Below are 24,006 nucleotides of genomic sequence, written 5' to 3' on the forward strand. Positions count from 1 at the left end.
TGCTATATATTATTGGTGTTGGCTTTTGGGCAATTATAGTGTTTGCCAAAACAGGGCTCACCAGCCTTTGGGGGAATCGCTTTTGTTTTTAGACAATTATGTTTAGGAACTGGGATCAAGAAGTTTCTTTAAATAGGTGATATTGGAGAATGGTGGACCAAGTTATGCTCTATCAATGTGATACAATACTACAGTTCCAGAGGGCTCATAATGAAACGTAGTACTCACCTCCTGACAGGAAGGTGATGGCTTCAGAGTGCACACTGAGGCATTTTTAGTGGATATGGCTAGTACTGTAATTTGTTTTGCTTGAATAAAAGTGTTTGAAACAAAAGTGTTTTCTCTCCCAATAGGAGAGTGAGAAGGCATGTTGTCAGTGATCGGAAAAAATAAAATGTAATTTAAAGGAAGAAATGTATTGGTAAACATATAAAAATTCAAATCACCTTTTTTCTTTTTTTTTTTAAATAGGTCTACGATGATGGTAGATATGTTTACCTTGTTACCGAATTGATGAAGGGAGGAGAACTACTCGATCGTATTCTCAGACAAAAATATTTTTCAGAACGGGAGGCTAGTGATGTACTATATATAATAACTAAAACAGTTGACTACCTTCATTGTCAAGGAGTAAGTCATAAAATTATTGTATTCAATTTAATTCTGTCACCTTTATTTATAGAAACTCAAAGGAATAGAAAAGTCACTTTGGCAAATCATCTCAGTTCTCCTTCCCTTAGACTAAAATATAGTAAAACTATCCTGGGCAGGTGACTGTATCCAATTTAAATAATAATGGTGGTGGTAATAATAACCAACATTTATATAGTGCTATCTATGCAGCATTCTGCTTAGCACTTTACAGTTTTTATCTCATACCATCTTCCAACAACTCTGGGAGGGGTAGGGGCTATTATTATACCTGTTTTACAGATGAGAAAGGTCAGGCAAACAGAGGTCCAGTGACTTGCCCAAGTTCTTACATAGCCAATAGTATCTGAGACCTCATTTGAACTTAAGTCTTCCTGAGTCCAGGCCTGGGGCTTTGCCCACTGTACCACCTGGCTACCTAAAAAACCAGTGTTACAACCATTGCAGTGTTGTGCCACTCAATTATATCTGCCCAGTTTACTTTTCTTCTACATCTAGTCCATTTCTATTTTTGGCACATTTAGAGATACGTGTTTCCCTTCTGCCTTTTGGACCATTCCTCAATTTCTTTTGCTGGATCCTCATTCAATCCCACCCTTCAACCATAGGTACACCTGGGTCTTCTTCTTTTCTCCCACTATGCTATTTCATTTAGTGATCTTATTAATGAGCTCCCATGTATTTAATGATAATCTCTATGCCGATGATTCTTAAATCTACCTCTTCTGCCCCCAATCTCTCTGGTGACCTCTAATCTGGCATCTCCAACTGCTTTTCAGACATATTGAACTGGATGTCCAACAAATGTTGTAGCCTCAGCATGTGCAAAACAGCTCAATATCATTCTCCCTAAATACTCACCTCCTCCTACCTTCCCTATTTCTGTAGAGGACAACACCATTTGCACAGTCACTCAGAGTCACAATCTAGATGTCTTCTTACAAATTATTTACCACTGTGTATTCTTCAGTCCAATAACCCTGGCCTTATTCCTGTTCCACAAATAAGACACTCCGTCTCTCAACTCTGGGCATTTTTCTGGCTGTCTTCTATGCCTAGAATGCGTTTCCCCTCTCAACTTCACCTACTGGCTTCCCTGGTTTCAAGTTCCAGCTAAAATCTCTGCTTCTAGAGGAAGCTTTTCCCAATCCCTCTTAATTCTGGTGCCTTTTTTTCTCCTTTAATTATTTCCCATTTATCCTGCATATAGTTTGTTTGTTCATACTATTTAGTTGTTGTTTCCCCCATTCAGTTGTAAGCTCTCTAAAAGATAAGGACTGTCATTTGCTTCTTTTTGTAGCCAAGGTGTTTAGCACAGTTCTTGGTGCATAGTAGGAGCTTAATAAATCTTTACTGAATTGAGTTGGATTCAGGAATGAGTGGGATACAGCTCTAGCTCAGTTATAAATATTATACAGCATGCTCTTTAGTAAGTGTTATAAGAGAAGTGCAAATAATAATGTATAAGCACTCTGAGGAGAAAGATTGATCACTCCAGCTTCATTTAAGAGGTTGCATTTAAACTGGCTATTGAAGAATGGCACTTTAGAGAGCAGAGATGAAGATGAGAGGGAAGATGTTTCTGGCGAAGGGGACTAACTGTTTGCGGCTCAGAAATGACCCAGTGTGGAAAATTAGGGAGAATGATAAGTAGTCCATTTTAGCTAGAAAATAAGATAGAGGGAAGTGATAGGGGAATGAGACTAGGCAAAGCAGGTGGGGTCAGATTAGGAAAGGCCCTAAATACCATGCTGAGGAATTTGGACTTTATTTGATAGATAAAGAAGAGCTACTAAAGCTTTTTAAGCCAAGGGAGTGACATGGTTGGATTGACTTAGTATAAATAGGATCAGAGGATTTTAGAATTGGAAGAGACTTGAGAGATGATTTAGGCCTAAGTCCCATTCCCTGCCCCACCCCCACCCCTACCCTATTTTATGGGTGAGGTTACTGAAGCTTAGCAATGTTAAGTGACTTGCCTGAGATCATTCAGGTGGTAAATGGCAAAGCAGAGATTTCTGACCTCAAATACAGTGGTTTTCTCCTATACCACTGCACTGCTTCTTTAGCATTTCAGGGAGAGGGTCCAGGGGCAGGGGGGCACAGTGTTGAGAAAATGCAGCTCTGAATGAAATGAATGTTTTCCCCTACTTGTCAAGAAAATGATGTAACTTCAGCTTTCTATCACATTTTATGTCGCTTAGATACTTTATGAGCATCATATTCATAGAACTCATGATATTGGAAAGGTTAAGGAATCAGTGAAACCATGTATGCCTTATTAATTCTCTGCTTTGTGCCTGAGGGCCCTAATTTAACTCCTTTTTAATCAGTTAACTAACACTTACCTAATTATTATTTAAATTTCCTCCTAAACCTCTTCTGAATTCAACAGCAGAACATAAAAGAATTGTGTAAGGGCATATGTGGCACATTTCCATCTTATATAGTAATATTGAGGCTGCAGTCACAGTGTTTATTGGTTGGCAGGCTGTATTATTTCATTCTCTACACATCTCTCTTCCTGGTGTCTGCAGTAATGACAGAGGGAGGTTGGGAGCCTGGACATCCTCCCATTATGCCGTCAGTTAAAGGAACTTGGTTTGTGAAGGATTTTATTAAAAGTCTGAAATCAGGAAAGAGTAGCTATATAGGGAACATCCTGAAATAAATTAAGAAGAAATCATGGCTTAATTTTTATAAGGAAGACAGAAGATGAAACGCTTTAAATTGTACAAAATTTGATTGATTAAAATATACGGATGTAGGAAAGTAATGTGGGAAATAATACTGAACAGCAGCAGCATTCTATGGTGGGAGGCATTTGGATTAGGAATCAGGAGGCCTGAGTTCTGGTCCTGGCTCTGTCACTAATTGGCTGTGTAACCTTGAACCTCTTTATTTCCTCCTCTGTAACATGAGGATATTGAACCAGGAGACTTGTACGGCCCCTTCCAGCTCTAAAATTGTTGGGTTCATGTGATTAATTTTTTTTTTTTATAAAAACCTGATTTACGAATATAGTCAGAATAACTATAGCTACAGAAATATGTCTTCCATTGTTAGATGTTATTCCCTCTTGAACCCAGGGCTATTGATTTGATAGCAGATAAAACTTTCTGGGTTGCAATGAATAATTCACTTGTGAGTAACCTATAGTTGATTCTTCTGAGCAGAAATCATGCCTTCTCTTATGTGTTTTTTAAAATGTATATTAGATGCCAAATTAGGATGTTTTTTCCATAAACTACACACAAAAGTAGTTTTTTACTCTTAAAACATTGCGTATCAGTAAAGAAGTGGTTTCCAAATGTTTTCAACTGACAAGTCATCACCTGAATTGTGATTTAAAGTGTGAATTGATGACTATAGTAGAATGGTCAGCAGTGGCCCAAACAAAGATGGCAACAGATAATATTTTATATTCTAAGAACAGGAATGTCTGGAGGAGGCCAGTAATTGATGTGAACAGCATAGTAAGCGTAGAGGTTAAAACAAACCTTGGTAAATCATGATTAAGTAATTGCTTTATGGATAATCCAGTTTTGCATCTTCTCAATGAACGAGGCATTGCCAAAAGAAACACAGAGGTTTTGTAAATAAGAAAAAATACTTAGAATGAATTTTTGTTTTGCAGCTATTTATTTGGAACTAACATTTAAAGTCTCTTTCATTTTATTTTCAAGGTAGTTCATCGAGACCTTAAGCCTAGTAATATCTTATATATGGATGACTCGACCAATGCTGATTCTATTAGGATCTGTGACTTTGGGTTTGCCAAACAACTTCGAGGAGAAAATGGACTTCTCTTAACTCCATGTTATACTGCCAACTTTGTAGCACCTGAGGTAACTTTCAAATTACATATTATTTTATAATTCTAGATTTGCCATGTGATTAATTTTTAATTGAAAATACTAGATGTGATCAATAAAGAATAAATAACAGGGAGTAAGAATTGTTTTCTTATCTTACCAACCACTTATCTTCTGATACTAATAATCTTCAGTCTTTCATTCTTCTAGAATCACAGATTATGATTTTCAGTGGGGGAATGTTAACAGTGAGGACCTAAAATGTCAAATGACTTGCTCTTCAAGTCTTATAATGGCAGCATTATGACTAGATCCCAAGTGTCCAGACTCCCAATCTCGTTTTTGGTTTAAAGAAATAAATTCAAAAGTTAGAGTTCTGCCTCAAAAGATTTTACCTCCCAAAGAGAGACTTTTCACACACAAAGACTGTCTCTTCAGTTACTCTTATGCCATAGGAAGATAAGCAAGAGAAGGAATGGCAGGGTAGATAGTCGATCAAGTAGTAGCTGATAGTAGATCAGCATACAGCAGTTGCAGTCCTGTGCCTGCTGTGTAGAAGTCAGAATAGCAATAGAGTAGAGGGCAGCACCCTAGGCGACTAGAGCCCTTCTCTAACACCCTTCATTTCTCTGGTACCTGGCAAATGCGAGCACAGACAGAGCAGTACTCAGTGCCTCCTAAGCTCCTCCCTTGCCCTTCACTGTTCAAGAAGTGCTCTCTGTATATTAGTTGAGCTGAATTCCATACTCCCTCTTTGTTAATGTACAGCAGGGTTTGAATTCTTGACCCTAATGAAGAGAGAATGGAGGCCTCACTTGTGTATGCAAGTAGCATGAAGGAAGTGCTGGGAGGGACAGAGGCCACTGGCGACTTGCTGATTCCCCTCCTCCTGTTTAGGAAAGGGTCAAGGGAAGGCTTGTTGGAGGAGAAGAAAAGCAACATGGCAGGACTGAGAACACTGGATGAGGAGCTGGGAACCTGTAGGCCCAGATTCACTCTTGAGCAAGTTCTTTTACCTTTCTCTGCCTCAGTTCTTCCTTCAGCTACAAAACAGGAGTATGGGCCACCATGTTGTAAAGAGAGCATAAAGTGCCACATCAAAGAAAGAAATTGTTTGGAAAGGTTCACTGACATAGAGATAGAGTTCTTTGCTTGAAGGAGGAAGAATTGGGTTCATATCCCATCTGACATGCTTTCTACCCTTACAGGTCACTAAACCTCTTTGAACCTCAGTTTCCTCATCTGTAAAATGGTACTAAACAGTGGCCTCTGTTTCATAGGGTTCTTGTTGTAAGGATCAAGTGAGACAATGTTTGTCAAAGCCCTTGACAAACCTTTAATAAATAAGAGCTTTTATTAATACTCAAAAACTTTCCCATTGCCTCCATTATAGATCAGATCCTCTTCCATCCTTTTAACAGTCCTAATGTGACTGCAATGTGCTCCATGCTCCTTAATCCAGATCATTCTTAATTTATCTCTTCAGATAAGCGAGGGGGTGAGAGCTGCTCTGACTGAATGGAAGGCAATGCCTCATTCTCTGGATCTAGGATCTCTATTTGTATTATTTGTGGGAGTTGATTACACAAGTGGAAAGCCTCTGCAGCTACTCGGTTTTGCTTTTTGTTTTTGAATTCTTTGGCTGAAAAAAAAAACCACTTTAATCTTGGATTAGTTGTTAGTTATATACTTACTCATGTCTGCCAACTGTCAAAGCCAAATATGATTTCTTAGTCTTTTTATGAAAACTTTATGCTGTTATGCAATTCTGTGTTAATGCATTAATAATGTTTCTATTTTGTCCATATGCCTGGAGGCTTTAGCAGTGAACTAATTTTTCTAAGTGAAAAGAATATGACTATTTCATTTCCTTGGGTTTTTTCTCACCCACTTTTAAACTCATGTTCATTTCATAGGAAACTTGCAACTGAATCTGCTATTTAGTTATTATTTGATTGAATTAATATTGTCCCCACTCTCAAGAGAATTGTGACAGATTATCTAAGACATTCACAAGTCATCGACTGTATGTTTGTGATCTGAATAGGCTCTTTTTTCAAGAAATTGTTGCAAAACATAGAATAGAGCAAACTCCTTCATGCTTTCATACTGATCCTATGTTGCCTTGTGACATTTCTTGAATTACCTTCTATTCTTTTTTGGCTCCTTTTGTTATTTAACCTTTTGTAAGTAAGTTTGGGTCAGCTCCCTAAGGTGGGCCATGTTTTATACCTCATTTTTGGATTTTACAACTTCTCCTCCCCCTGTAACAGTTAAGAAAGTACCGTGCATGCATATACCACCCCCATGCAAACATACACCCACGCTGAAACAACATTCAATGAATATTTGCTCACAATTGAAAAGATCTTAACTTCTTAAAAATTATGATCTCAAGAGTTTTACACTTAGAAGGACTAGAGATCCCCATGAAGAAACTGAGGCTCAGAGAAGATGAGGTGCTTGCCCAAGCTTAACCAGCAAGTACACACTTATTTCTTGCTCACTCCTGACCAAGCACTCTTTCTATAGCTCCTAAAGCTTCCTCTGTAGGCTCTTTTACATCCCTAATATTTTTGAGATTCTTATTCAGGAACTCATTCAACTTGATTATGGGGTAGAAAAACTATTGCATTGAATTTTTAATCTACAACTAACATTTCTAATGTTGTTTCTTTGCACCTCTTATTTGTGTTTTGTAGGTTCTCATGAGGCAGGGTTATGATGCTGCTTGTGATATTTGGAGTTTGGGTGTCCTGTTTTATACAATGCTGGCTGGGTAAGAAACATTCAGGCCTCACTTACTATCATTGTTTGGGGTGAAAATTGCCCTAAAGAAAAGCACACTATTCATTTGTTAAAGATTCTACCCTTTCCTTTCTCAAATTGATATGAGTACTGTGTCCTAATAGATAACTTACTGACTTTGATGGCTTGGTCTTTTGGAGTCATTTCATGATCCTTTGATCAAGCCCCCAATTTCATCCTTTGGATAAAAGGATACATTCAAATTAGATTGCCTTTTGGCATCTAATATTCATTTGATGTAATAGTCTATTTTTTAAACTTTGTAAAAGTATTATTTGATAAGAAAATAAGTGGCATGCTTAAGCAAGAAGGCAACCAGTTTGTTGCTACTGAGTCATTGCAAAGGGCTAGAAGTGAAATGTGACTCTTAATAATACAGAAGGAATCCTTGATAAGATCAGCAAATAACTTGTATCAGTTTAAACTGAGACCTGTGCTTGCCTTGAAAGGGCTTTAATAAAATGCCTGAAAATTTGAAATGTGATAACGATTGCTGGTTTTAATGTTGGCCAAATATAGTTGATAACACAGTTTTCTTGTGGCCCTTGACCATGATTTTGTGTGTGTGTGTGTATGTGTGTGTGTGTGTGTGTGTTTTTAGTAGGTTTGTTTAGAAGTGAAAACAATATTTCTTGCTGTCAATTTTGTACTGACAGACATTTAGGAGGGAACTAATGACTAATTTAGTCAGTCAGCCAGCATTTCCTAAGCACCTACTATGTGTCAGGCTCAGTTCTAAGTACTGAGGATACAAAGAGACACAAAAGACAGCCCCTGCCCTGGAGGAGTTCAGAGTCTAATAGAGAGGTGCACAAGGCTTAAAATGTTTAAAAATGGGTGACTGGCATCTCGAGATGTGTACTGTTTGCAAAAGTGCATGTAGAATAATTGGAATAGAATGCTGAGGACATCGCACGTATACCGTAATTGCTTCTTTCATATAAAAAGTGTGGCTTTAAAATGTTTTATAATTATAGGGTTAGAGAATTTGTCATGAACTTGTATTCAAAATCATTATCAAAACCACAGTAAAGTGCTTATCAATAAATTTAGTACTTGCATTACTAAAAGGCTGCATATCGGACTTGTTTTGCCAAGATGAACTACTCCAAATGTGTGATCAGCATAAAAGTTTTCTATCTCTAAAATACTATTTCTAGCTCATTAGATTCAAGTCTATTATGTACTCTATGGTTGGGGGAAAATTCTAGGTTTAGGTTTATTTTTGTCCACAGTTTTTAGGCTTTTAGATGGAACATCAGTTAATTAATTCTTTTGACATTAATTATAGAAATGTTGTTATCCCCCCCCCCTTTTTTTTAAACATAAGTAAGTTTTGTCAAACCCAAACAGTGGATTCATTGCCATCTGCTCAGATGTTGGTATACCCATTTGTTATTCCTTTTCCAAAGAATTGGGTAGATTTGGGGGGTGTTTTTGAGAAGACCTGATTTCATTGGTTATAGCAAACTACATCGAAGAAACTTACTCTACCCATGTAGATAAGTCTCTTCTTGTGCAATTTATTGCCTTAGAGAGCTGCCTGAGACCCTGAAAGGGGAAGTGACCTGCCCAGGATCACATAGCCAGGATGGATCAGAGATGGACCTCTAAGGCTATATGCCCACTCTCCCTCTCAAAAAAATGGACGAAAGTACCAGTTTAAGAGATTTTTAAAAAATCAAATGAGATCAAACCTGAATGTAAATTTTCATTCCCCGAGGCATGTATTGTGTCTTTAGTTCATAAGTAGGAAATTTATAGTTTCCAATATGAAGGCATACAACCTCTGTATACAGTGTTTCCCTGAATGGTGTCAAGAAAAAGGTCCTGGACCGTGAAAGCTTGTTTTTCAAATTTTGAAATAGTCAAATCCTAAATTTAAATAGTGTCTCTCTTTATAGATGAGCACTAAAATGTTTTACTTGAATGAGAATCTGTTTACTAAGACTTATAGGTTCAAGAAATGTATGTAAACTACAAAATTTACTCTAGTTAGGAATATGTAGTTTGGTAAAAAGTTCTTAGGGGAAAATTACAACATTAACATTGTCTTCTGGTTTGATTTTAAGTTACAAATTCTTCACTACAAGTTAAATTAGTGAATGTAAAACACATAAGCCCCTCCTCCCCCCAGGTGCACGTAATATTCTTATTAACTTGAAATACAGCAAACATTTTGTAAGATTCTACTGTGTGTGTGGAACATTTTGGCAATGGGTCCAATATTCTGGTCTTTATGATAGAAAAAGACATGTGGGTAGTAACAAAAATGAGAATTGGGATGATAATCTTCATTCTTTAGTAAATATTTTCCTGAAGTCTAATAGCCATCTTTTAAAATTAAATTTATTATACGTGTAATCCTTTATTTGGTTCCTAAAATGTGTGTTCTTTTTTTTTATAGCTATACTCCTTTTGCTAATGGTCCCAATGATACTCCTGAAGAAATCCTGTTACGGATAGGTAGTGGAAAATTCTCTCTAAGTGGTGGCAACTGGGACACTGTTTCAGATGCAGCAAAGGTGTAAATATGTTTTGTTATAACATTCTTAAGGCCTGAATATCTACTGGGGACTATTGAATAAATGAATGAATGAATGAGCAATCATTAAAGCACTTACTTATTTGTCATGGACTGTGTTTAGCATTGGTAATATAAATACAAATGAAAAATAGTTTTTGGCCCTCTTCTGGTTCTCCTATTACCACTCTCAGGCTCCTCCACTAGCTCACAGCCAGATCACACCCTCTAACCATAGATGTCTCTCAGGGTTCTTTCCTGGGCCCTCTTCTTTTTCTACACAGCTTCACTTGGTGATCTCATCAGCTTTCAGATTTAATTACCTTCTTTATGCTGACATTCTCAAAACTACCCAACCTGCCTCAACTTCTCTTTTGACCTCCAGTTCCACATCTCCAGTGGCCTTTTAGACATCTCAAACTAAATGTCCAGTAGACCCTGTAAATTTAACATGTCCGATACAACTCATTATCTTTCCCCCTAAACCCTCCTCCCACCGCCTGCCTCCTCTGTTACTCTAAAAGGCAATGCCATCGTCTCAGTCCCTCAGGTTTGCAATTTAGGAGCCATCCTCAACTCCTCCCTACCTCTCACCCCTCCATATCCAGGCTGTTGCCAAGGCCTACAATATCTCTCTTATGTATACCATCCTGGTGCGGGCCCTCATCACCTCAAACCTGGACTATTGCAATAGCATATGGGTGACCCATCCGTGTCCACTGTCCATTCAGCTACCAAAATGATTTTCCTAAAGCATGGGTCTGACTCTGTTCACTCCCTTACACATTACTCTACTCTACTAGTGACTCCCTCTCACTTCCAGGATGAAGTGCAAAATGCTTTGGCATTCAAAGCTTTTGGAACCCAGTCCCTTCCTGCCTTTTTCAGTCTTCTTAGACCCTTATTCTCTTACACATCCTCTTCAGTCTAGCTACACTAGTCTCCTGGCTTTCCCAAGTATAAAACAATCCATGTCTTTGACTCTGGGCATTTTCTCTAACTGTCCTTCAAGCCTTGAACATTCTCCCTCCTCCTCTCCATTCCCTGGCTTCTTTAAATCCCAATTAAAATCTCAGCTTTTGCAGATAGCCCTCAAATTCTCTCAATTCTAGTGCCTTCCCTCTCTTATTGTTTTCCTGTTTGTCCTCTGTATAACTTTGTATACATTTGGTTTATTTATTGTCCTGGGCTCCTCTCTCCCCTATTAGATTGTAAGCTCCTTCAGGACAGAAACTGTCTTCTCTTTGAATTCCCATTGCTTAGCACAGTGCCTGATAGATAGGAGGCATTTAATAAATGCTTGTTGGTTGCTTGCTTGCTTGATTAATTAAAAGAGCTAATAGGGTAGAGAACACATATAGAGAAGTGGTGACCAGGGAGGTGACCAGGGTTTGGGAAGTCACCAAAAGGGTGTTGAATGGAGTCGTAGGGGAGATGGTTGACATACCCTTTGCAGAAGGTGTGATCATGATTTCAAAGCTAGAAAGCAGTGGAAGTGAGGAGAGAATACACACACAGAATCTGGGAAGATGGCAAGAAAATGACTATGTTGGAATATGAAATATGGCCATATTCATGGGATTGGGATGTGGTGAATGGTTTTGAAGCAGGTTTCTGGTCCCAAAGGCTCAGCAACAAGACCAATGACCTAATCCAATAGTCCATAGGATTCTGGTTACAGTTTTCAAAATATTACACAGTAATAAGAACTAAGAATCATGATGTTTTGGCACATGCCTCCTAAGTCATCTAGTCATACCTCGACTGCCACATCCAATGGCTTTTCCTTACTTCCCATCCTTTTTTTACCTTTCCACAGCTTTGAACATTTGTTTTCTTTGCCCCCCACCCCTACCCCCAAATATTCTCTATTCCAATGTCTTCCTTTACATTTTTCTCTTTTGGTTTACTTTTTGTCTGTGTTCTCTTCAGTCTCATTTGCTGGATGGTCATCCTTCTTGTGTTCAATAATCAGAAGTATTTCCCCCCTGAGGCCCTATCCTTGACCTTCCTTTATCTTTTTAAGTTATCTTCCTTGGTGATCTCATCCCCATGGGTTTAATTATTTTTATCTAGATAATTCCCAAATCTGCCTATATTCAGGCTTTATTGCTCTTCTAAACTAGTAAAATGCCTGCCAGGAGTCTCTACCTGGATGAGCCATCAACATCTCAAAGTTAACACGTCCAATTTGAGGCTCATTTGGCCTCTCCCCTGGGCCTGCCTGTCCTCCAAACTTGCCTCCCAGATTTACAACCTCCCGGTCATTCTGGAAAAGAGCTTCATTTGTCTTTAACCATCCATGTCCAGTTATGGAGTCTTGTCAATTCTAGTTCCAAATCCATGATTCAGTAAGAAAGGGTAATGGTTCTAAAGTCAGGTAACTTGGCTTCAAATCCTGGCCCTACCTCTTATTACCCATATGTCCTTGAGCATGTCAATTCCTTCTCATGTCACTTCCTCTGGCTATTCCTCCATAAAATGAAGGAGGTTGGACTAAGCTATCTCTAAGGGCTTTTCCACCTCTAAGCTTATGATCCCTTGCCTTCTCTCCATTTATATGACCAGCCTAGTTGAGGCCCTCATCTCTCACCTGGACTATTTTCTTAGCCTCCTAATAGGTCTTTTTAATTCCAGTCTCCATTCTACTTACCACCACTACCACCACCTTAGGCTCTCACCTCTCCATATATACCTCCTGCCCAGTGCCAAAGTTAATATTCCTAAGGCAGATGCCACTGTGTCATTTTCCTCCTTAGAAATCTTCATGGGCTCCTGATAAGCTATAAACTCCTCATCCTGGCACTTGAGGGCCTCCAGAATCTGGCTCCCACCTACACTGAAGCCCTTCCCCAAACCTGACATTCCATCTGACTCTTCTGAACCTCTGGACACACATGTTCTCTATTTCTTGAAAGTACTCGTTCCTGACCTCTTTGTATCCCAAACTTTCCCTAAGACCTAGCTCGCACACCTCTTTCTGCATGCAGCCTTTACCAATCTCTATTACCTCTAACCCCTTGTTAGTTAGTGCTTTCTCCCTTATCACACTATCTCAGTGGGGGAGGAGAATCCCTCTGGTCAAAGATAAGCTCCTTGGCTCTGTTTTGGGCTTTGTATCATATCACCAAGGCTGAGTGTCTCACACCTAGTTGGTACCTAATAAATGTTTGTGGAATCAAATGTTTGTAAAATACTAATTAAATTTATTAAATCATATTAGCAGATTGGGGGTTTACAGAGTATTTGATGCCTTTTTCTCTGCCCGTATTTCAGTCTTGAATGCAGGTAACACAATTACCCATATGTGGATTATCAACAATTCCATTTTAATTCTAGCCTGACTTTGCCCTGCCATAGTTCTGAGTAACGTCCCCCTGTTACCAAATGGTATCTGTTCAAGGAATGTAAACAGATTTCAGTAGCTAAGCGTAAGTAAGTAAGCGAGTGTAATTAGCAACATAAATCAACTGGGGGGGGGGTGGAAGCTCATTTTGAAGTAGGATTGATTTTTGCATTGTTTGATGTGTCCTACACCTTAGCTCCTATTGTTTTTTAAACCTTTTCTTCGTAGTACTATTTCTAAGACAGAAGAGCAGGAAAGGCAAGGCAAAGTTAAGTGACTTGCCCAGGGTCACACAACTCAGAAGTAGCTGAGGTCATATTTGAACCCAGATCCTCCCATCTCTAGGTCTGACACTCTGTCCACTAAACTACCTAACTGCCCCCTTCTATTAGTTTTGATACAGGCCTATTAATCAGTAGACCCTAGATGTTCATTACTTATTGTTTTGAGTGGGAAGTAACCAGAGTTGTAGCATTTTTTATTTCTTAAGAAATAGAAGCTTCATTGCTAGTCTTTTGTGATAAAAACAAAATGAAACGTGATAACAATAAAAAATTGCTGATGTTATAGCAGGAAATTGAAGAAGGCTGTGAATGATGATCTTGAAAGATAGATGAAGACATTGCAACTTCTTAACTGCTGTATGTGGGGACTTTAGCTTAGAGGATTATTCCTAAGTGCTCTGTAATAAAAGATATTTCCAACTTCTTCCTCTGAACAACTTTTCCTCTCCCTTCCTAAAAGAAGAGCTTACCATGTAAGCCCACCTCTCCCAGCCACTCTAAGATGATTAGGATCTTTCCAAGCAGAATAAAGAAAATGTCTACTTACTCTTAAAAATGATTGCTTCAAGAAGACTAGCTATGGGGTACCTGGGTGGCTCAGTGGATTAAGAGCCAGGCCTCGAGTTGGGAGGACCTGGGTTCAAATTTGACCTCAGACACTTCCTATGTGACCCTGGGCAAGTCACTTAACCTCAGTTGCCTAGCCCTTGCCACTCTTCTGCCTTAGAATGGATACTAATTCAGAAAGTAAGGGTTTTGTTTTATTTGTTTGTTTTTTAAAGAAGAAGACGAGGCACTTAAGTCTTTTTTTAAGGAATGAATGAAAAGGTGAAAAAATGACTGAAGAGTCTCGTGCAGCTTTTCTGCCTTCAGTACTTTATCTCTGAACTGATTTAAATGATTTTACATATAGTAGCACCGAGTAGTATTTCTTTTAGCAGTGCTCTGGTAGTGACAGGCTGCTTTTATCACCTGCCTCTCAGAAGAGAGTTCTTCATGAACTTGTCTGAAAGATGGAGAACACTTTAGCACTACATACTAGAGCACAGATGGAAATGAATTCCTTACAAGATAACGTGTTTCAAGGAGAGTAGAGGAATTGTGGCAATAGAGGCTGGAATAGAAAAGCTATATGAATTTGCTGAAGAAATTGAGAAAGGCCCTGGACCTGGACCACTGTAGCCACCAAGGGAAAGTGTATTGGTCTGAGAGAGATGGTGCACGGAGAAATGATCAGATCCCCACTGAGACCTACATGATTAATTGCTGATGCGTTCTTTCCCCGAGCCCCAAAGCAGCTAACTTCCCATCTTTATTCTTATCCTCATAAAGTCAGAAAGGAAAAGAATGAAATCAAAGGAATGGATGAATGTTTGTTATTAACCCAAATGAAGTGGAAGTCAGTAAAATCTGCCTACTATAGACAGGTATCATTGCTTCCAGGGTAAAATATAAACGCAAAATCTTCCACCACCTGCCCCTTACCTAGCTTTTCAGCCTCATTTCAGTGACTAATTTCATTAGTCCCATTCCACACTCCCCCATCCAACCAAATTGACCTCTCTTTTCCTTACAAAGGACATGCGATTTCCCATCTCAGTACCTTCTCACTGGCCATCCTTCATGCCTGGAATTCACTTCCTCTTTATCTCATAGAGTACCTGTCTTCCTTTAAGATGCAGCTCAGACTCCACTTTCTGCAGTTTTTTCCTTATTCTCCTAACTTGCTAGTGTCATTAATCCCAAACTTCCTTGTCTTTAATAACTTCATATATATTTATATTCACTTTATATTTATGTTGTATGAATTTTCAATGTGCTTGTTTTCTCCTCCATTAGAAGATGAGAAGGTCCTTGCAAGTAGAGATTGTTTTATTCTTTGTATTTGCAGTGCCTCCTGGGTATCAGGCACCACGCTTGGAATACAGACACCAAGAAAGAAACAATCCCCATTCTCAAGGAGCTTTAGAAGTCTTTTAAAAACATACTTAGTAGTTTAGTTTATATAACATGGCCAAGTTTTACCTATCAGCAGTCAGTATGGGAGTATAATTTATAACAAGTCCATCAACTGTATGAAAACGATACTTCAAAAGTGTTGGGACATACTTTTCCTAATCACTTTAATCCTTTCCTGAAGTCTGGTTTCTATCTCCATTTGTACTTGGTGCCCTTTTTTCATCACTGAGAAGAAAGGTAAATGTCATCCCAGTTCCTTGTCTGAATGACTAAATTAATAATATCAGAATTAGTCAGGTTTTCAACTTGTATTTCAACATTTCTTTCTAGTTCCAGATACACCTTAAATCTTTGAAAAATTAAGTTTTACTTGGCAAACATTTTCAACTTTGATATGTAAGTAGTAAAAACCTTAAACTTAACTCCTTTTTGATTGTCCTGTTTCTACAATTTGAATATATTAAAAACTTTTACAGGCCTTATTCTGTCATCATCCACATTGCTTGGCCTTTTATAGGTGACATTTATAGGCTGCTATGAAGTCTTCCTAGTACTTTCTGTAAACCTTGGCATTGAACAAGTTCTACTGAATACTAAATTCTTCTTCTGAGTATAGTCCTGGATAAACCCAGCCAGGAAGCTAGCCTAGAAAATTTGTTCATTAGAATCTTGATGTTAGAGTTCTGTTTATCAAGAATGATCATATGCTTTTACCTGGAATCAAGACAATGTTTTGTTTAAATGGTTCAGTCTATGAAAATATTGATCAATCTATGAAAGTACTTCCTCTTTGCTCCCAAATACCAAAATCTGGACTTACAATGTCTTTGTGGAAATTCAGATATAGTGTCCTTATGTTGATAGTCACTAATTGGAATAATGATTAATAATTCAAAATTAAAGTAGACAGTAGAAGTGTTTGGATCCTAATTGATTAATTTCCCAGTTGATCATACCTATTTACAAATGAGATTATACCTCCTTCAGGACTTCAAGCAGTATAGCCAACATGATTATTACTCACATGCAGCCTGAATACCTGAATACTTAGGAGTTTTCGTGACTTTTATTGAATATAAGAATAACAAAGTTCTGAGAATCATGTTGAATTAAGTTTAAGTACTTTGACTTAGTAATGATTTTCTTCTAAATACACCTTCCAAATGGCTTCTCCAATGATTATTTCTTACAGTGGCACAATCTCATATCCTTTCTTTTTCTTAATCAGCTCTGCCAAGACCACTCTGCAAAACTGGGAAATATTAATATGGAGGTGACAGATTTTGTTTTGTGACCCATGAATGAGTTCATTTTCCTCTAATCTGAACTATTATGAAAATTCAGTGGATATTAAGTTAATGACACTTTTATTTGTTATCTGTCTTCATCTTGCCACTCTGCCAAGGAAAACTTACCTCTTACTTGAAAGAAATGCTGAAAAATTAGAAGATTAATGAGGTTCTATATGAAATACTTTGAACTCTGTAGAAGAAGGTTATAAAACTTTGTATTAAATCTCTGCTATGAAGCCATTTATCATAAACTAAAGAGCATTCTATGCAAACCTTTCCAGTTAAACAAATATTGACCATAGAATCATGTAAGAGTTACTTGGATGACACCATTTATTAGTTATTTTTTGTTCTACACCTCAGGAGAAACCACTTTACTGTTGAAAAATCAATCCTTATTTCCAGATATTAATTTACTAGGTTTTATTATTTTTCATTGTCTACCAAGGCTCCTGTGGGACCCTTATGAAAGTACATTAATCCTAGATACTTAACCAAATTTTGACTTAAAAGTAATTATTTCCTTCCTGCATTCACTATTCTTAGTTTCTTCACTCAATAAGACCAAATACTCTCTTTCCTGTGCAAAAACATAGAGGAAAAACCTCTTGGGATGATGCTAATACTTTCTGAATAAGTCCTAAGTAATCGATGCCTTTAAACAGATAACAGTGAATGTTTGCCATTGTTTATCAAGTTTAATGAATATAATGTCAAATGTGGACAGACATTTGAATGAGAATATCATGTATACCAGTGGTTAGCACCATAAGATCATTTTTAGGGTAACAAAGAAAATTCACCAAGATGACTGCACATCCGACTACCCAACCCTCACACACTGATTTGTTCCTGACCCAACCAGTTAAATTAGGAACTTTTTGTTTTCATTCTGACGGATAAATGTTTCAGTTTCCAACTCTTAGGCTCAGGGATCTATTTCTGTTACAACTATCTTGAAATCATCCAGATTTATCTCATATAACATAATTTAGTAGATAGTATTGTGCTTGGAGTAAGGAAGACTTGGGTTCAAATCCTGCCTCTTGGACTTAGTAGCTATATGACTTTGTGTAAGTCACTTATCAATCAATAAACATTTATTAAGTGCCTGCTATGTGCCAGCCACTCTGCTAAGCTCTAGGGACCCAAAAAGAGGCACAGAAGTACCCTTAAGCTCACAATCTAATGGGGGAGACAGTAAGCAAATAAATATATACTAATAAGTTATGTACAGTATGTGTAATATACAAACTATATATAGGTTAAGAATGAAATAATAGAGGGAATTAGGAGGAGTTGGGGAAGGAGGAATTTTAGTTGAGACTTAAAGGAGGCTGAGGAAGTCAGTCCTAAGAGTGGAGGAGAGAGAGCCAGAGAGAATGACCAGACCTGAGACACAGAGGTCTTGTTCATGAAACAGTCAGGAGGTCAGTGTCACTGGATCAAAGAGTATGTGTTGGGGGATTAATGTATAAGAAGACCAGAAAGGTAGGAGAGGACCTGCTTAGGAAGTGCTTTGAATGTCTGAGAATTTCATATTTGATCAACAACCACTTTAGTTGGTTGGTAGGGAGAGATTGGAGTCAGGCAGACTCACCAGTAACTATTGCAGTAATCCAGATCTGAGGGTATGAGGGCCTTCACCAGGATGGTGGCAGTGTCAAGGGAGAGAACGGGACACATCCAAGAGATGTTGCAAAGATAAATGACAGGCCTTGGCAACACATTGGATATGGGGCGGGGTGAGAGATAATGAAGTGTCCAGGATGACTTCCAGGTTATGAGCCTGAGGGATTGTGAGGTTGGTTTTGCCTTCTACAGTAATAGAGATGGTAGTAGTTGGTGGGGGAATAGTGGGGGAAAGAATGAGTTCTGTTTTGGACATATTGAATTTAAGATGTCTACTGGACATCAGATTCAAGGTCTGAAAGGGAATTAGAGATGTGGGCCAGCAGAGAGATAGGATAGGTAGATTTGAGAATCATCAGCATCAAGGTTGTCATTAAATCCATGTGAGCTGCTCAAGTGAGATCACTAAATGGAATAGGGTAGAGAAAGAAGAAAAGAGGGGCCCAAGAGAGAACCCTGAGGGGGACTTTCTATTAGAGTGTGTGATATGGAAGAAGATCCAGTTGATACAGAGAAGGTGGTCCAATAGGCAGGAAGAGAATGAGGAAAGAGCAGTGTCCTAAAAACTTGGAGAGAAGAGAGGACCAAAGAGGAGAAGATTATCAACAGCCAAAGGCTGCAGAGGGGTTCAGAAGAATGAGTGTTGGGCAAACCCATTTGGATTTGGGAACTGTGATCATTAGTAACTTTGGAAAAGAGCAGTTTTTTACTGGAATGATCAAAAGTACCTGTTTATAGATGGCCTTTTGGGAGGGAGTTTGGCTGCAAAGGGCAGAAGAAATAGAATAATAGAAAGCAGGAATGAGGATCAAGTGAGGATTTTTTCAGGATGGATAAGACATGGACATGTTTATAAGGGAAAGATCCAGTAACCAGGGAGAGATTGAAAATAAATGAAGGGTGGGAATGACAACAGTGGACAATCCCTTGGAGGAGAGGAGATGGAATGGAACAAGTAGAAGGGTTAGCCTTGGATTAGGATTAAGACCACTTCATTATGCAAGACAGTGAAGGAGGAGATAGTGGCAGAAGGCCTAAATTTCCTCATCTGTAAAATGGTTTCAGTGACTGCCATGTTCTCTTATTGCTCTTATTCTGGGATCTTACCCAAGAAACATAGAGTCAAAGCCATAGAAACAACCTTAGAACTGGACTTAATCCCTTGGTGTTCTTTAGAATGGGGATGACCCCAGGCCAATGTGAATCAGAGTAGATTTCCCATTTCTGTAAAATGGGGTGTAATGAAAAGAACACAGGACTAGGAGTTGAGCCTTGAGTTCTGGTCTTGATTTTTACCACCAACTCGCTTAAGTCTCCCCTTCTCTGGGCCTCAGTTTTCCCACTTGTCAAATGAAAGTATTAGATTAGATAGTCCCTAAACTCTCTTTAGATTTCTATGATTTTAGTACCTTGTCTTCAGAACCAGATGGCTAGTATTTGCTTTATTTTCTCCCTTCACTTTCTTTGACTTTAATATTTTCCTTATTTAACTGGCCTTAAAGGATATTTTCCAACAGAAAGGGGAGAGTCCATAGTACAACACTATGGTCCCAGTTTTACAAAAGCCCACCTGCTCTGTGTTCTTTCTTAACTCTTTCTCCCTCTCCCAAAATATAAAGGAAAAAGCAACTGGTCAAGTATAATTAGCAGCAGGCTAGGGGAGTGGGGTTTTGTTTTTTTCTGTCTGTATGGTTGATTTAAAGGTATTTCTTGATCAGAGGGGACTTTTCTAATGATAAGGATTCAGTGAAAATCAGTTTTGATCATTTGCATTTGGCTCCATTATATGTTGCATTCTACCATATTTGTTTGCATTGTATTTCTCTTTCTCCCACATTGCTGCTTTTACCTGGGTATTTCCCTGTTCTTCCTTCTTTGACAATTTGATATTATCAGATTTCTGTTAAATCTAAATTAATACCAGACATCCTTTCCCCTTTCCCCCCCTCCCCTCGCCTCCCAGAAGACACTTTAGTGGGGAAGAGAAGCAATTTACCACAACTTGAAAAGTTCATTCTTAGAAGACTATATGGGGTTTAAAATAGTATTATCACATTTAAAAAGTTAAACAGCATTTTACTTTGTATTAATTATGAAAGGCCATATTATGTAGTGTTGATACAGGTGTGGCCTTGAGTTAGGAAGAGTTGGATTCAGTCTTGCTGCTCTCACACATTCTCACTTAGGACCCATAGCAAGTCCCTTCATCTCTTAGTACCCCTTGGTCATTTTCTGAAACTGTCAGTCACATTTAAGTTGATGATGAGTTGAAGGAGGCCTCACACTGGGAGTTCCCCAAGCTTATGGAATCCAGGTCCAGATGTGTGTGTGTAACATATACATATTCATTTTACTATCACATTGAAATTCACAACTCTTGATATTCATATATATATATATATATATAACATGCACATATAAGATAAAAGAATGTAAAGTTTATATATATACATATATATACATATATATACATATATACATACATATATATATGTATATATGTATGATATACAGAATGGAAGGGCATTCACAATTGTTGTCATAAAAGAACTTAGCAATGCAGCATTTCAAGCATTACACAGCAGGGTGATTGTTAAGAGTAAACATTAGATTTAGAGAATTGCTTTCTTAACAGTAAAATCCCATTTTTCAACTAAGTTAGCTGCTTGGAAACCATCTTTCCTAACTCCAAATGTTTTAGGCATTTACTTTTGGTGTCATATTACTAGTCTGGTTCTAAAGTTGCTTTCTTTGTGACCACCTCCCATATTTCAGGGTAAGTGGTTGCTGCTTGATAGCCATTTCCTGAAAAGGGCTTCCCCTTCCCCTTCTCTTACCACATTGCAACTTCACACATGTGACTTTTCCTAGTGAATGAGGATAACCAAAACTGATATATTTTAGGAAATTGTCTTCTACCATTTGACTCTTTTCAATATATGTGGTAGTCCTTTCAGCTGATGTCCAAAGAGAAATTATGAAACTCCAGACATTTATATTTAAGAAAAATATGAAATGATGTCTTTTACTTATTTCATGTTTGGTTCAACTAAATTTTTTTTCCATTTTTATTTAGGATTTGCTCTCCCATATGCTTCATGTAGACCCACATCAACGGTACACTGCTGAACAAGTATTAAAACACTCATGGATAGCCTGTAGGGACCAGCTACCCCATTATCAGCTCAACAGGCAAGATGCACCACATCTAGTAAAGGTAAAATAATTATTTTTAAACTGTTAATATTTAGTGTCTCTAGATTTAATATCTAAACAAGTCATTGTTTTGACCACGGTAAGATAATTCTCTTAAAATGCTATTTTAACAGATACAAAGGCACCTTGAGGAATTATTTTAACTGCAGACTTATTTTTAAACAGTACATTTTAGACACTTCTTAACATTCTTTGGTTTTTCTTTTCCTTGTAATGAAAGAACAGCTTTTGGACACCTTAAGAGATCCTGCTTTTGTTTTCTTTTAAGAAGATTATTTGTGGCAGTGGACAGAACAGAGGAAATGAAAACTGACACAACTATTGACACAACTGACAGCTAGGGCTTGTTCCTTCTAATATAGTTGTAGACTTCCTTCTATTGTATACAGTATGAGAATAAAGGATGTCATGGGGAAAATCTACAGTGTTAATGGAATAAAAGTAGTGGAGTGACCTGCCTAAGGATAGAAAATCTTCCCTACAACTTTCTTTTGTACTTGTTCAAAAATTGAACTTTGTTTTTAGTTTGTTGTTTTTTCAAATATCACTCTTCATTTTGACCCTTTGTTTTTGTGTCTTATGATGTCTTTTGAAGTATACTGCTCAGTCTAGATATCAATGGGGAAGGAATACATAGGGTGATATTACCAAATGAGGAATTAGTACTGATTTGTCAGAGAACACAAACTTACTAGTTTAGACTCCTGTGTAAGTATTATGCTTTAAATTCCCAACCAAATTAGATTTAATGATTTAATTATCATTCAAATAGTCTTTTAAACCAGTCTGACACAAAAACAAATCTCATGGCCTATTCTTCTCTTCAATTACTTTGATGCATTGTATTATAGTTCAGTGCTATATGATAGGTTCTAAATGTTAAAGGATTTCACAATGTGGAGAAATTGTGCATAGAAATCCAATTGGAGAATATAAGGAAAGGTTTCATGAAGTTGGGTACTTGAGTTTGAATAATGGGTAAAATTTTGACACATAGTAATGGCAAAAAGAACATTCCAGGCAGAAAAAAAAAGAATAATCAAAGGTACAAATGCTGTACCTTTCAGTAAGGTACCATTGAAAAGGCTATGACAGTAGAAAAAGCTGAATCAAGATGATATGGTAGGAGGAAGAATTTTAGCCTAATTCTAACACCAAACCTCCCTCACAAAGATATAAAAAACACACAACTAAATTGTGAATCAAGAAAGCCAAGAAAAAAAGATAATTTTTTTCAGCCCAGGACAGCTTGTGGAGACAGAACGATGTCTGCAAATGCTGCGGACAGGCATGCACCAGTGCTAAGAAATGCAAAGAGAGCCAATACTGGGCACCTGGGCAGAAAGAGAGCTCACAGGATCCCTAAAATAGTACAGGGTGCAGTAACAGGTACTGTCTGGTAACTCAGTTGCACATTATCTAGTTGGTGGTCAGACTGGGTTAAGAAGGAAAGGATCTCAATCACTGATGGTCCTTAGCTGTGTACTAAACAAGAAACAGGTGTGGAAGCTACCAGGCGCTCTGTGTGTTTCTGATCCCAGCAGCAGAGCAGTGATTCCAGCCTAGGTTGGGAGCCCATAGTAATTTAATAAAGAAAAAAGTTCTAGACCAGTGATGACAAACCTATGGAACAGGGCCCAAAGATGGGGAAGGCATGGCCAGAACTCAGTGGGGGGAATAGGGACAGAGGCTGGTACTCTGTCTCTAAAAGGTTCACCATCACTGTCCTAGACCAAGGGAGTACCCACAGATCATTCCCTCTGAACCTGTAGAGCCTCCTGATGGGCTAATATGGTGGCTGAATCCAGGAGCCGTCTACAGAAACTCCTAACTAAGAGAAACTGAAAGACTCAAACATTAGTTAGGAACTTTCAGAACTCAGATGAGGGCCACAAAGGTCACTTTATCCCTTTCACATCACATTGGGCACACTTAAATCTTGCAGGTCCCCAAGCTGAGTTGTGAAAGCAGCAGAAGGACAATAAAAAGAAGCCCAGGCCAGATAGTTCCTAGAACTAATGTAAATTCCAAAGTTAAGAAGTCAGCTGAAACAATGAGCTAACAAACAAGGAATCCCAACATAAAGAACTATTATGGCAACAGAAAATATCAAGATATAAACCCAAAAGAAGGCAATCTGCATGAAAAGCCTCAGATAAAAATGCATGTTGGGCACAAAGGCCAATAAGAATTCCTGGAAGAATTAAATCAAGAGTTTACAAAAGAATATCTGAAAAATGATTTGAAAAACAAAATGAGAGTAGTAGAAAAAACTTGGAAAAAAAATGAGTGGTGAAAGAAAGATGAAAAAATAATTAACACCTTAGAACAAGAGGTACAAAAGCTTACCCAAGAAAATATAACTGTCCAAAAATTAGAATGGACCAAATGGGAACTAATGACTCCATGAGACATCAAGAAAATTTTTTTAAAGTCCAAAGACTGAAAAGAAGAAGATATTGAAGTATCTTAGAGAAAA

At 37.9% G+C, this 24,006-nt stretch overlaps 1 protein-coding gene across 6 annotated transcripts in view; it reads left to right on the plus strand.

Annotated features, from left to right (window-relative positions):
• RPS6KA6 (ribosomal protein S6 kinase A6) overlaps positions 1-24,006 on the plus strand; it is a 113,521-nt gene that overhangs the window by 79,939 nt on the left and 9,576 nt on the right. For all 6 annotated transcript variants that reach the window (XM_056809168.1, XM_007507395.3, XM_056809167.1 and 3 more), the window contains 5 exons: positions 472-630; positions 4,338-4,499; positions 7,169-7,245; positions 9,682-9,799; positions 21,388-21,528. In XM_056809168.1, the coding sequence (XP_056665146.1) occupies positions 472-630; positions 4,338-4,499; positions 7,169-7,245; positions 9,682-9,799; positions 21,388-21,528 (657 nt within the window). The remainder of the gene's footprint in view (positions 1-471; positions 631-4,337; positions 4,500-7,168; positions 7,246-9,681; positions 9,800-21,387; positions 21,529-24,006) is intronic.

This window comes from Monodelphis domestica, chromosome X (assembly GCF_027887165.1).
Source record: "Monodelphis domestica isolate mMonDom1 chromosome X, mMonDom1.pri, whole genome shotgun sequence".
In the NCBI taxonomy this organism is placed as follows: domain Eukaryota; kingdom Metazoa; phylum Chordata; class Mammalia; order Didelphimorphia; family Didelphidae; genus Monodelphis; species Monodelphis domestica.